Below are 13,826 nucleotides of genomic sequence, written 5' to 3'. Positions count from 1 at the left end.
CCTCTTCTCTCAAGTTGTAAATTTATGAGCAGCTGAGAAACTGTCAGGCAAGGGAGGCTCATTCATTCTTTTTGACAAAGCATGTGGTGTCTGTCGTGCGGATCGTTGCGGCATGAGACGCCGATGCGCGTCGACCTGGTGGTGCTCCGGCGGCCCAAGATACGTTTTGTTGTTTTCCTATTGCATGGTGTTTTAAGAGCGCGACGGGAAACCGAAACGAAATCGAGCTGGTGGGCGCCACCTGATGCCCCCGAGGCAAACGTGATGCCCACATCGCGCTGCCTGCAGCAGGGAATGGCGACGTGTTTGGATTACCGAAACGGTACGCTGCCAATGGCACTACACACCACGTGTTGTAAAACAGATAGTTAAAGATGCTTATCGCAATAGGTTTGGCGGCAATAGCTGTGAATGCAGCATGCGATGACCGCAGCGGAGATTTGCTGGTACCGGAATAAGAAACCGCGCGCGTCGTCATTTTCATGCGAGACGGGTGGGCAAGTATTGCGCTGAAGCTGCCGCTACAGGCAGCTGTATACTGTTCTCGATCGCGCATGCTACGTGCATTTTCTTGTTGGATCTAGCGGCCAGAACACGTACCATACGATCGCAATTTGGCGACGTACTCAACGTTGGTGCCGAAAAATCATGTTTTCCAGGTACGTATGAACCAAGAAAAAATGACTGTAAATCTATTGCGTCATATTTTGTATTTTCGATTGCGAACGTTGGCGCCGGGAAAACGTACAATACGGGAGCATATCAATGAGGTTCTACTGTACTGTACTTGTGCAGTGTTTATAATGGTTGGGAAAAGAGTAATGTAAAGGTAATTGTTCAATTACTTTTGTGGGGCGAGTAATTACTCACTGTAATCAATTACATTTCTGATTAAAGTATAATTGTAAATTGGTTACTATTTTTCTGTAGCATGTACAATCTGATGTGTGCATAGAAATTTATAATGCTTTGGTCATTATGAGCATGTAAAAGAACAGAGGTGCTTACATTATAGTAAATATGGCAGTTCATATCGGAGTTGGCATGCGCAGCATGCACATCACATCGCATGTCAGTGCTGTGATAGCAGAAAGCTAGCAAATGTGCTCAATGATATTTGGCACTTGCAACACAACTCTTCATGGCTTGTTACAAAAACAGCTCAGTGGCCTTGGCATTGTATGGCATACAAAAATTGTCTTTTCATGATCATTATTAAATTGACACTCAAAACACTGTTGACTCCCTGAATATTCCTTGTGCTTCTTCATGATGGGAGTTCTGGTGCTGTTGCTGCTGGAGGAGGAAAAAGAAGTGTACGTGTGCAGAAGTGTGGCAGGATCTCCACTGACAGAGCTGCATTGATGTAAATCTCACGCAGAGGGTTCTGTGGCTGAGAAATGGCCGCGTTTATCAGGATTGTGTGGTTGCTGCACCTTTGAATATGTACTAGTCTGCACACGAGCTTGCAACACATTTTAATGTTCAGTACCAAACATAGTTGCCAGTGAACGTAGAGTTTGTGACTGTATTACCTAGAGGGAAAACTGGCACTATGACACTGTTGTATGCATGGCAATGTTTGGATGTGATGGCTTCGGTTCGGCATTATTCTTGGAGAGCCAGGACACCTTGAAGCAGGTACACCTGGCTGGCAGCATGTCATCTGTCACAATGGTTTGTTTTCTACTTGAAACAGCACGCAAAGGATTAGTCAAAAACACTTTTTATTTAGTCACGAGTAGTTGTGCTTGGATGTACAATTACATGAAATGTAAAAAGTTCCAGTGGGCTGCTAAAGTTGGAGAACAGACGGCAAAGTCTACGCTTGCTGTGCGACAGTTTGTCCTCTGTTTATGTTTTCCTCACGTATGCTCTACACATGAGTAAAATTTACTGAAAAATTAATACAGGAGACTGAGAACCTTTCAGCAAGATTTTATTTGAAGAAATTTTCATCATTGCATCCATGATCGTGCTTTAGGCCAAGCCACGCCTGAGACAAAATCTCACACACCCATATACAATCAAACCCCATGATGACAAAATCCCAAAACAGCGAAATTCTTGCTACAACAAAATATTTTTGTATTCCTGGCGAAAACTAGTAGGATTCAATGCATTTCAAATTTATAGACGAGAAAACGTCACTAAATTGTAAACGCGCATCAACTAAATCTGCTGGAACATTAGTCCCCATATTATCTACCTGTGTAGTGCTAACAGAGGACAAAAAGGGCTCCAATGCATTTTCTTCCCACTTAAATTACGTAAAATTCCATCACAGTGCACTTACAAGGCCCCCGCCATTTTCGTTTACAAAAAAAAAAAAAAAACGCAGGACACTTAAGCACTTCTTATGAGTTGTGTATGTGAAAGAAGTAATGTCCAATTGAACGCCTCTGAGGGGTCTTTCGAGTTACCGTATTTACCCGCGTATAACCCGCCCCTGCGTATAACCCGCACCCCTAACTTTGAACTCGGCGGAAAAAAAAAAAAAAAACTCGCGTATAACCCGCACGTTTACCTGAAAAAAAAAATGAGCGCTAGAAAGATGCAACTCACACTCAGTGATCATTTCGTTTTCAGAACATTCATTCAAACGACCGCCACCACGTCACTGGTTATCCGATTCTTAATCGTCGCCGCTCTCACTACTGCCATCCGAGGCTTCATCGCCACTCTCAAAGACGTAGTCGTCCTCGGAACCATCCAGACTATTACTGATCGCACATTTTTTAAAGCTTTTGCGCACCAAATCGGCCGGTATCGCTTTCCACGCATCCACGATCCACTGGCACAGCAATGGAATATCAGGCCTTCGCACGCGTCCCGTCGGTGTGAGGGCGTAAATGCCGTCGGCCATCAACTGGGCATACAGCCGCTTCACGTGTGCCTTGAACGGCTTGTTCAGGCACACGTCGAGTGGCTGTAGCATGGACGTCATGCCGCCAGGTATTATGACGAGGTCGGTGCTGGTCTCGGCAAGGCGAGCCTTCACCGCATCAGTGCAGTGGCCTCTGAAGGAATCTAGTACGAGCATCGACCGGCGTGCCAGCAAGGCACCTGGTCTTCGCTCCCAGATTACTCGAAGCCAGTCACCGACTCGGCCACTGTTCATCCACGAATTTTCTTCCGCACGCACAACGATTCCTGGGGGCAGTGGAATGCCAGGTGGCGTCTTGCGTTTGAAAATGACATACGGGCGCAGTTTCGTGCCGTCAGCCAAAGCGCATAGCATGACTGTGCAGCGCAGCTTGGCATTTCCGCCGGTCAGCACGCTGACTGATTTGGAGCCCTTTTTTTCCATGGTCGTGTCCATCGGCATCTCAAAGTACACAGGTGTTTGATCAGCATTTCCCACCTGAGACAGCAAATAGCTGTGCTCCTTCCGAAGTGCGATCACATATCGTTGAAAGTTCAACAACTTTTCCTCGTAGGCTTCAGGAAGCCACTGGCACATGGTTGTTCGCCGCCGCATAGAAAATCCATGTCTTCGCATGAAGCGCTGAAGCCATCCACGGCTTGCACGAAACTCACGTGGAATGTTCAATTCCCGGGCCAACTTCAGGGCTTCCATTTGCGCCATCTCAGTCGAAACAGCGTGGCCACGACTTCTCTGCTCCTCAATGAACTTCGCAAGCTGCGTCTCGAGGTGGGGGTACGCGCCAGTCTTCGGACCCCGAAACGCTCGCCTGTTCCGGTTCGTTGCTTCGAGACTCTCTTTTTTCTTCCTCCAGTCGCGAATGCACGACTCGTCGACGTCATGCTGTCTTGCAGTAGCTCTGTTGCCGATTTCTTCGGCAGCGGCTATAATCTTTAGCTTCTCTTTCGCTGTGAAACACTGCCGTCGAGTCGCACTCATGATGCCAAAACAAAGCAGGCAAACAGTGCAAACTGGGGTAAGTACACTAAACAATGCTGGCCTTTCGTTGGCCCTTCATCGGCTTGACAAGCGTCGATGACGATGGGGATGGCGGACTACACGGGGAGGCCGCCGCACATTGCGGTGAAGCCGACCCCCCCCCCCCCCCTCCCAAGGAAAAAATTCGCAGATAACCCGCACCCCCACTTTTTAAACGCGTTTTTTCACATTTTGGTGCGGGTTATACGCGAATAAATACGGTATTAACTTCTCGCGGGCAAGTGGGGACACACTTGGCCAACGCCTCCTAGATAGCACAAGGTCGGTGCACTTCAATCCATGATGTCATGCTACCTCGCCTGACTGCCATAGAATCCAGTGGGGATGTTCCCGAGTAAGCTGCGGGGATGCTGACGTCACCATTTCTGTCACGCAGGGCTTGGCAATGGAAATGTTGGTCCAAGTTGCATGATGTCATAAAGCAGAGTGCACTGGCCAGCAGGAGGCGCTGGTTTAGCCCAGTGTGTAAGACACTCGCCTTCTGAGTGCGGAGTTGTAGGTTTGAAACTCACTACCGGCAACAATTTTTATTTCAAATGTATTGTATTTTTATACAATAATTTCTTTATAGCAATTACCGAGGCGAAATTAGAACGTAGGCGATAGCTTGCACGGACAATGAACACGTGAATAACACGGGCTTCCGAGAGTGAGGGTGATGTGCAACACCGGGTGTGCCAGCATGGCAGCAGATGTTCCCTTTCGCCCGCTCTGCTCCGTTGAGCCGCACACACGACATGGCATCACTGCCAATGGGAATTTAGGTGCCATTTCGCTGCCACAGATGCCAGCTTTTCCGCTCAATGAGCCATTTGGTGGTTTCACATCAAAACAGGGAAGCAACAGAAATCGTATTTCTCTGGAAACACATCATGACCACCACCTTGATTGTTGATCACTTGTTTCAAGTGGCACAGCTGCATTTACCGACATGTGATCACTGTTTTTGTGTTCCTAGCGCGGTAAATAGTGGGACAAGTGCAGCAAAAACAATGAAATCCACATTCCACTGACGTGAACTTGTTTTGTTGCTTGAGATAGTGTCCGCATCATGGGCTGCCACGCCTCTGGTGGTGATTGAGTGGTCGTCCAAGAATGCGCGTTGCCTGCTTCAAGAACGCAAGTTTCAGTACCACCCAACAGGCATCGCATGTGGATTCAGCATCACCGCACATAGATTTGCCTGAAGGAGCAGTATGCTCAGTTGTTTGCTTTCGGGTATACGAAATACGATCACTTTTGCTCTCAGAACACCATGCATCGGCATGTATGGGCGATCGCATGCACTGGAGGAACGCTGTTGATCCGCTTATGGTCTGGTGCTGAGCTATACATGAAATCTTTCAAAAATGATCGGATCCCTGAAAGTGATTGACCGACAATACCACTTCATGGCTGTTGCGACACCACATACCCGAGCACACGAGGGTTGGCCCCTCCCGCGTGTAGCCGTGCGCGGCTTAGCCATGTCCGGGGAAAAGGGGATCCTGGGGGTTGAGCCGATGCCGGGTGTTCGGACCGTTAAGGCCCCCCGGCGGAGGCAACACACCTCTTTGGCCTCGGCTTCACGTAGACGGCACCCCCGGACTGACCCATCCGGGGGAAATCGGTAGTTGCCTTTTCCTGTCCCCCTCTCCATTCTGCATCTTTCTTCTTTTCAATCTTTCCCGTCTTCTCTTCTATTTACTTCCAACTTTTCTGGCAGCGAGGGTTAACCTTGTGTGGGTGGCCAACCTTGGGTACTCCAGATTGGGTTATAGTAGCACCGTACAACTGGCGAGGGCCGGTCTTACTCGTAAGACTTGCTCCGTCCCCATGTTGGGCTCAGTGGTGGGCGGTTGGCGCTGCTGCCGAACTCAAGACTCCTATATGGCTTCTAGCAAACCACTTTCCCTTGATTGCCCTCTAAAAAGGGGGCGCACCGATGCAACGTTTCAATTCTGTTTGAAGAACAATCAAGAACACTTTCCCAAGTACCAAGTAATCCACAGTGAAGGCAACAAGAGCGTGCGTAAATTCTCCCCCTTCTTGGTGGCGAAATGCCTCGCAAACACTATAGGACCTGGCTACAAAGCCACAAAGATGTCCAATGGAGACCTGCTCCTTGAATTCAAGGATAAAACTCAACATGATAAAATTAATGACTTGAAATGCATTGGCGATGTAGCAGTCACTGTGTCGGCACATCGAACCATGAACACGAGCCGTGGAGTAATTTCTGAAGACGACTTCTTGGAGCTTAGTAACGAAGAGTTGCTTGAAGGTTTCCAGGACCAAAATGTGATCAAGGTAGAAAGAATCCTAACCCGCAGGAACAATGAACAACTTCCAACAAAGCACATTGTACTAACCTTTGGTACTATCGTGCTGCCTAGTACAGTGGATGCAGGCTATATCAAAGTACGTGTTAGGCCGTACATCCCAAATCCTTGACGGTGCTTTAAGTGCCAGAGGTATGGACATGGATCTCAGACATGCCGAGGAAAGCAGACTTGCGCGAAATGCAGCTCAAACGATCATTTATCAGACACTTGCAACTCGTCTCCACATTGCGTGAACTGTGATGGAAGCCATCCAGCTTACTCCAGGACGTGCCCTAAATGGAAAAAAGAAAAAGAGATCATTGCATTAAAAGTAAAAAAAAATATAACATTTCACGAAGCAAGGAAACATCTTTTGTACTTAGATCACACCAGCTTTTCCGAGGTGGCGCGACGGGGGGCAGTGTCACAAATACCTCGGGAGTCTACCGCGGTCACTGATAGTGGTCCAGTAATCACTCTGCCTGCCCCTCTGGTGGCAGCAGCAGATGCTGCTCCATCGACATCGAAGGTGGGCCTGCAGACTTCGGTTCCGCAGGCTCCAAAGCTAAACCGAACTCCACGGCCTGGGACGCAAGTCTCAGCGCCTAGTTCATGATCCTCCAGCGCCTCCGAGAAGGTTATGCAGGTCGATCAAAAATCCCCGGCGTCATCGACGCCGAAAGATCAGCGCTCTCAGGCGCGCTAGGAGAGAGAAAATTCCTGTAACTGCTCAAAGAAAGGGGCCGGTAACCTAAACGGTTACCGCTCTTGTATACATATCCATCTATCTTTACCACGTGCTCTTGAACACGGACAACAAAAATCTTCCTCGATATGGCTACACAAATAATTCAGTGGAATGCCAGGGGCCTATTTCGCAATCTAGACGACGTCAGAGATCTACTAAAGGAATATCAGCCACGACTGTTCTGTGTTCAAGAAACACATTTAAAGTCGACACACGAGAACTTAAAACAATACACAGTTTTCCGTAAAGATAGAAATAATGGCAATTCTTCAGGTGGTGTGGCAATCATAGCCCGAAAGTCAGTAACATGCCAGCATGTATCACTGCGGAGTTCATTTGAAGCAGTGGCTGTTCGGGCCATATTGTTCAACTTATAACTATTTGTTCCATATATATACCGTCTGATGAACGGTTTGACACAGCATAATTTGAAAAACTGATTGAGCAGCTTCACGAACCCTATATAGTAATCGGAGACTTCAATGCTCACAGCACATTCTGGGGTGACTCAAGATGTGATGCGAGAGGACGGGTAATAGAAAACTTCCTTCTTTCTTCTGGAGCCTGTATATTTAACAAGGCAGAGCCAACCTTTTACAGTTCCGCACACAACACATATTCATGTATAGGTTTAGCCATAGGGTCAGCATCACTTCTTCCATACCTGGAATGGAGAGTTATCAGTAATCCATATGGGTGCGATCATTTCCCAACACTCCTAGAAACAACAAAATGGCACGATGGGCCAGCTTACCCCAAAAAGTGGAAACTTCATAGTGCAGACTGGTCAAAATTTAGAAACACAAGTAAACTGTGCCTGGAAGGAGTGGGCCATATAGGTGTAGAGGAACTGACCACCTACGTCACAGAACATATCCTCTGTTTTGTTAAAAACTGCATACCTCAGTCCTGCACAGATAAAGTCAATCCGAAACCGTGGTTTAACAAAGACTGTGAATCCGCAAAGAAACGTCAGAACAGAGCATGGAGTAGATTTTCACACTACCCAACTACAGAAAATCTCATAGAATTTAAGCGGTGCAAAGCAAATGGCCGCCGTATCCGCCGAATATTCAAAAGGGAAAGCTGGACACGCTACGTATCATCAATAAACTCATACACAGATGTTAGCAAAGTATACAGCAGCGTACATAAACTAAAAGGACAACGTCCGAATCCTTTTCCTCTCATCCCTGGCTCTGGCGATACAATAGAAGATCAAGCAAGCACTCTTGGTGAGCACTTTCAGAGGGTGTCAAGCTCCGAAAATTATACCGAAAAGCTCTTACACCATAAAAAAAATAGCTGGAAATGTTCCTCTGCATCCAAAGTAGTCGTTATCAGAAGGATACAACAAACCACTAACATTACATGAACTAAAGCTTGCCCTAGGCTCTTCTGGCAGCTCGGCTCCAGGCTCTGACACAATAACATGAAATAATCAACAATCTGCCTGGAGAGACCCTAACCTGCATCTTAGGTCTGTACAATAAGATTTTTGCAACTGGTCATATACCTTCATCTTGGAAGGAGGCAATAGTCCTGCCAATACTGAAGCACGGCAAAGACCCTACCTTAGTTAACAATTACAGACCAATTGCACTCGCTAGCTGTTTACTTAAAGTATTTGAAAAAATGATTAACTGTTGTCTTGTGTTCTTTTTACAATATAATGGTATCTTGGATCCTCACCAATCTGGCTACCGAAGAGCAAGGTCTACAACTGACAATCTTGTTCTCCTTGAGTCATATATACGTGATGCATTTATGCACAGCCAATACTGCCTATCTGTATTTTTTAATCTTGAGAAGGCATATGATACTGCCTGGCGATACGGTATTCTGCAAGACCTGTCGTCCTATGGAATTTGTGGTTATATGCTGAACATCTTGCAAAATGACCTATCTGAAAGGAAGTTCCGTGTAAGAATTGGCAATGTACTATCGCGCACTTTTGTTCAAGAAAACGGCGTACCACAGGGAGGAGTGCTAAGTTGCACACTTTTCCTAATTAAAATGAACTCTCTCCGCTCTGCTATGCCACCCATGGTGTCTTATTCTGTCTATGTGGACGACATTCAAGTCAGTTTTAAATCTTGCAATCGGTCCATATGTGAACGCCAGATACAGTTAAGTGTTAATCGGCTTGCGAAATGGGCTGACGAAAACGGGTTCCGATTCAGTGCAGAGAAGACTACCTGTGTGCTGTTTTCCAGACGAAGATGGATATGTCCTGACCCAAGCATTACGATGAATGGGAGAAGCCTGGTAATCAGAAAAGAACAAAAATTTCTGGGCGTAATCTTCAATTGTAGGCTAACCTTCATGCAGCATATAAAACAGTTGAAACTGAAATGTCTTAAAACCATGAACCTTTTATAGATTTTATCTTATCTGTCGGTCGTAGGGAACCAGATAGGTATTGCCTCCTGTCTCTTTTTAAAAGCCTTGTGTTGTCATGCATAGACTATGGATGTATTGTTTACCAGTCGGCTTCAATGACAACACTTAAGCTACTCAATCCTGTCTATCACTTAGGTATCTGCCTAGCACTTGGTGCCTTTCGTACGAGCCCCGTCCAAAGTCTATATGCAGAATCGGATCAGTGGCCGCTGGATTATCAACGTACATGTCTGGGAGTTGCCTATGCAATAAGAACCTTGTCGCTAAAACAACATCCATGCGAAGCACTCGTAAGTGATCAGCCCACAAATCAGTTGTACTTAAACGGGCCTTCACACGCCCCGCCGTTCCCGTTGTCAGTAAAATCTGTTGCGGAAAAACTCAGAGTACTTTTCACAGATCTGCAGGAAAGCGACAATGCTGAACCCATCCCACCTTGGTAGCAATGTACAGTTACCTGTGACTTGTCCTTTAGAGAACTTAACGAAAAGAGTTGTCCAAGTGGCCTCATCCAGCAACATTTCTTGGCCCTTGAAGACAAGTATAGATCGGTGGCATTTTTCACTGATGCTTCAAAGTCTGCAACTTCGGTATCATGTGCAGCCCATGGCCTAAACTTCTCCAACACTAAAACCTTACGTAACCATAGCAGCATTTTTACAGCCGAAGCGTACGGTATCCTGATCACTGTTGAGTTCATAGTACAGCACAAGATACAAAATTCCATAATATACACAGATTCCCTAAGCGTTGTCACAGCCCTGTCCTGCAGCAAAGCAAGCCAAAACCCTGTAATCAACCAGCTCCTCAAACACATTCACGCAGCGTATAAACAAAACCTTGCTATTGTTGTATGCTGGGTGCCAGGTCACTCTGGGATCGCAGGCAATGAAATGGCAGACAAAAACGCTGGACAAGCGGCTCATCGGGATACAATTGATGTAAGCTGGGTACCTGGTGGGGATATGAAACGTGTGGTACGAAAGGCGCTCTGTAATCATTGGCAAAGTGAATGGGACAAGGAAGTTGAAAATAAGCTGCACCTGCTTAAACCGCACTTAACCAAATCCTTTCCACTGAAGCTTAATAGACACACCGAAGTCACCCTGGCATGACTTGGAATAGGACACACTTATGGCACACACAAATACCTCTTGACAGCAACTGACTCACCTACGTGCACACGCTGCGGTGAGAACCTAACCGTCCTACATCTCCTCATTCAATGTCCTAAACTTCACCGACACCGATTGGCTCATTTTATAGAACTCTACTCACACCATAAACCCCCCCATCCCTCGATGTTCTTCTCAGAGGACGCACTTTTTAACTTGAAAAGAGAGCTTAATTATCTTGCAGAAGTTAACTTTCTCGACATCACTTCATACCATCCTAACCTTCAGATTGTGCCTCACAGGTGAGGTACAATCTGATGCACAAAAGTATGTCTGAGCTCTTGCACTTCTTGCGTAGGCAAGGATTATACAGCAAGGGATTCGGGCAATCTGCTATAATTTACTATGTGTGCCCATAACCAATGCATTTTAGGCTTTATATTTATCTTCGTAGGTATTTTAGAATGCAGTCACTAGTATGTATAGATTTGTCTTCCGTGTAGGCCTCTATACAGCCTCTACATCATAGCCCTAAACTCACAATTTTACTAAACCAAAACACATGTCATGGCGCTCTTTGGACTTAGATGCCCTTGCGCCATTAAACTTCAATCATCATCATCATCATCATCATCATCATCATCACCACTTCATGGCAGTGCTGCCATCACTGACTGGTGCATGGGGCGCACCTTTTGCTGTTGGCAATGAAGTTCTGTAGTCTCGAGCAAGGCTTTCAAAAGTAGGCTAATGGAATTTTGACAGTACAGTTTCATTTTGTGACACATTCCTTCTCTGTGCTGTCTCATTTCAAAAGAACGAAATTCTCGCGAATGAAAATTTTGTCGCTTTCCCTTGCAATCTTGTTATTGCAGTATTCAACTGTACTGGCATTCCCAAGGTGGCACAGTGCCCATTAGTAAACTCTCACATAGACGGTGGTACCAGATTTCCCTCTGGGTGATATTGTAAGAAGCTCTATGGCAGTGCCCACCATTTGCAGGTTTCTTCATATTTCTACGTTGGCGCATATGAGTAACATGCAGCATGTGATCTATGACAGGGTGGCAGTTCCACTCTAGGAGCTGGCGAGGACACTCCAGAGGAAGACGAAGGCGATGATGACGATGGGGAGACGCTGAGTTACTTGCAGCCTGTACCGACACGTCAGCGGAGGGCACTGCTGCGTGCCAGCGGGGTGCGCAAGATTGATGCATTGGAAAAGGAGGAGTGCCGTGACATCCGGGCATCGCGGGAGTTCTGTGGCTGTGCCTGCAAGGGTCGTTGCTTGCCAGAAACCTGCTCCTGCTCCATTGCAGGCATCTCCTGTCAGGTGGGGGCAGTGCTGCTTTATGCTTTAGTTGCTTTGTCACTTTGTGCAAATGAAGGCCTCATTGAATGTATAGACCAAAGGGGGCAAACATTCACTCAAAATTTACGAAGCTGAGGATGAGGGCATGGTAGTGGCATGGTAGATGGGGGGGGGGGTAGTGGATTGTCACAAAAACAAAAGATAATATGCTGCCAGTGAGGATTAAGGTTGTGGCCTTCACCATATTATGCATCACTTCCCCAAACAGGCCTTAAGCCATCATTTCAATATATTCTTGCTGTAAAAACAGCCGAACTTTACAAGGACGGAGAAAGAATAGAGACACACTGGCACTGACTCGCTAGTAAATGTTTGTTAGAGACATAGCAACATATATATATATATATATTTATATATATATATATATATATATATATATATATATATATATATATATATATTAGTCATATCATAAGAAGCCAACAAACACTGACACCAAGGAGAACATATGGATAATTACTTGTGCCCACAACCTTCGCAACTTGCTTTTCAGAGATCATATAGCACTCATGGTTATATTGCGCTCAGTTTTACAAACACGATATTAAGGAAGGACAGGACGTGGACGGACGTAGCGCAACTACCAACTGTTTAATACTGTTAAAGAACGTGCTTATATACAAGGAGATATGGTGCGGGGGGGGGGGGGGTACATTTAAAAAGATATGACAAGGTGACAAAATGTGATCATAGTTTGGGTCAGGCATACATCGTTCATGTGCACCCGTTCGCCCTGGCATACTCGACCTCAGCTTTGATTGGACGTGGATGGACGTTGCGCTACGTCCGTCCATGTCCTGTCCTTCCTTAATATCGTGTTTGTAAAACTGAGCGTAATATAACCATGAACATTCACCAACTAGCCCCCTTCATTGCTCTACTAAATCATATAGCAGTTTTACATATTTCCTCAAAGTGAATTCTAACCGCGAACACCCCTCTTATTCATGCATAAACGATATGACCAATGCATTACTCTTCAATAACCGACCTGCAGCGAGAAGACCGTTCTCTTTGCGTGCAAGGAACCTCAGTGAGGAAATGGGTGTTCCGGTGCTTGAACATTGTCTTATGGCTCCAGCGAAACTGTTAGCGCCATGGCAGTGGCATCTGATAGAGTGTGTCACATCCTTTGTAGAGGTCACTAAACATGCGCCAGAGACACATATCAAAATGCATTTCTTGGAGCTCCAGTACAAGTACTCGTGTACAGAGTTCTACACAGACGCTTCTAAGTCGCATGCCGGGGTGTCCTACGCAGCCATTGGTCCATCCTTCTCGGAATCCGGTGTACTACACTCTGAAACAAGTATATTTACGGCTGAGGCTCATGCACTATTGTCGGCTGTGAAACATATCAGAAAATCAAATCTTCAAAAAACAATTATATTTACAGACTCCTTAAGCGTCGTAAAAGCCTTGAAGTCACTGTGTAAACACAAAAACCCCGTACTTACTGAGCTCTATTCCATTCTCTGCAGAGCGTATATGTCTAACCAGCATGTCATTATATGCTGGGTACCTGGCCATAGAGGCATCGAGGGGACTGTACTAGCTGACAAAATGGCTACATCAATCACCTCGCAAGCTATTATTCCTACGGCTGCTGTCCCTGTCACAGATCTGAAGCCTCTCTTACGGAAGAATCTGCAAAGCCACTGGCAACGCTTGTGCGACATGGAAAGTACGAATAAGCTTCACTTGATTAAGCCAAAGTTAGGTTTCTGGCTCCCGAAAACGAAAACACGACGAACTGATGTCCTGTTCTGTCGACTCAGGATAGGACACACCTATGACACCCACAATTTTTTACTGACCGGAAATGAGCCTCCAACGTGTGGTAGATGTGGTGAGAGGCTGACCGTTCTCCACGTCCTCCTGGAGTGTCGGGAAGCCAAAGCTGAGAGAAAGAGACATTTTCCCCTTGTATATCGCCAGCACACCCATTTCCATCTAGCAA

General features: G+C 46.1%; 1 protein-coding gene across 5 annotated transcripts in view; it reads left to right on the top strand.

Annotated features, from left to right (window-relative positions):
- Window positions 1–13,826, top strand: part of LOC142566711 (cysteine/serine-rich nuclear protein 2-like) — an 83,654-nt gene that overhangs the window by 37,365 nt on the left and 32,463 nt on the right. For all 5 annotated transcript variants that reach the window (XM_075677548.1, XM_075677547.1, XM_075677549.1 and 2 more), the window contains one exon: window positions 11,558–11,827. In XM_075677548.1, the coding sequence (XP_075533663.1) occupies window positions 11,558–11,827 (270 nt within the window). The remainder of the gene's footprint in view (window positions 1–11,557; window positions 11,828–13,826) is intronic.

This window comes from Dermacentor variabilis, unplaced genomic scaffold, assembly GCF_050947875.1.
Source record: "Dermacentor variabilis isolate Ectoservices unplaced genomic scaffold, ASM5094787v1 scaffold_13, whole genome shotgun sequence".
In the NCBI taxonomy this organism is placed as follows: domain Eukaryota; kingdom Metazoa; phylum Arthropoda; class Arachnida; order Ixodida; family Ixodidae; genus Dermacentor; species Dermacentor variabilis.
This window is presented reverse-complemented; position numbering and strand designations above follow the sequence as displayed.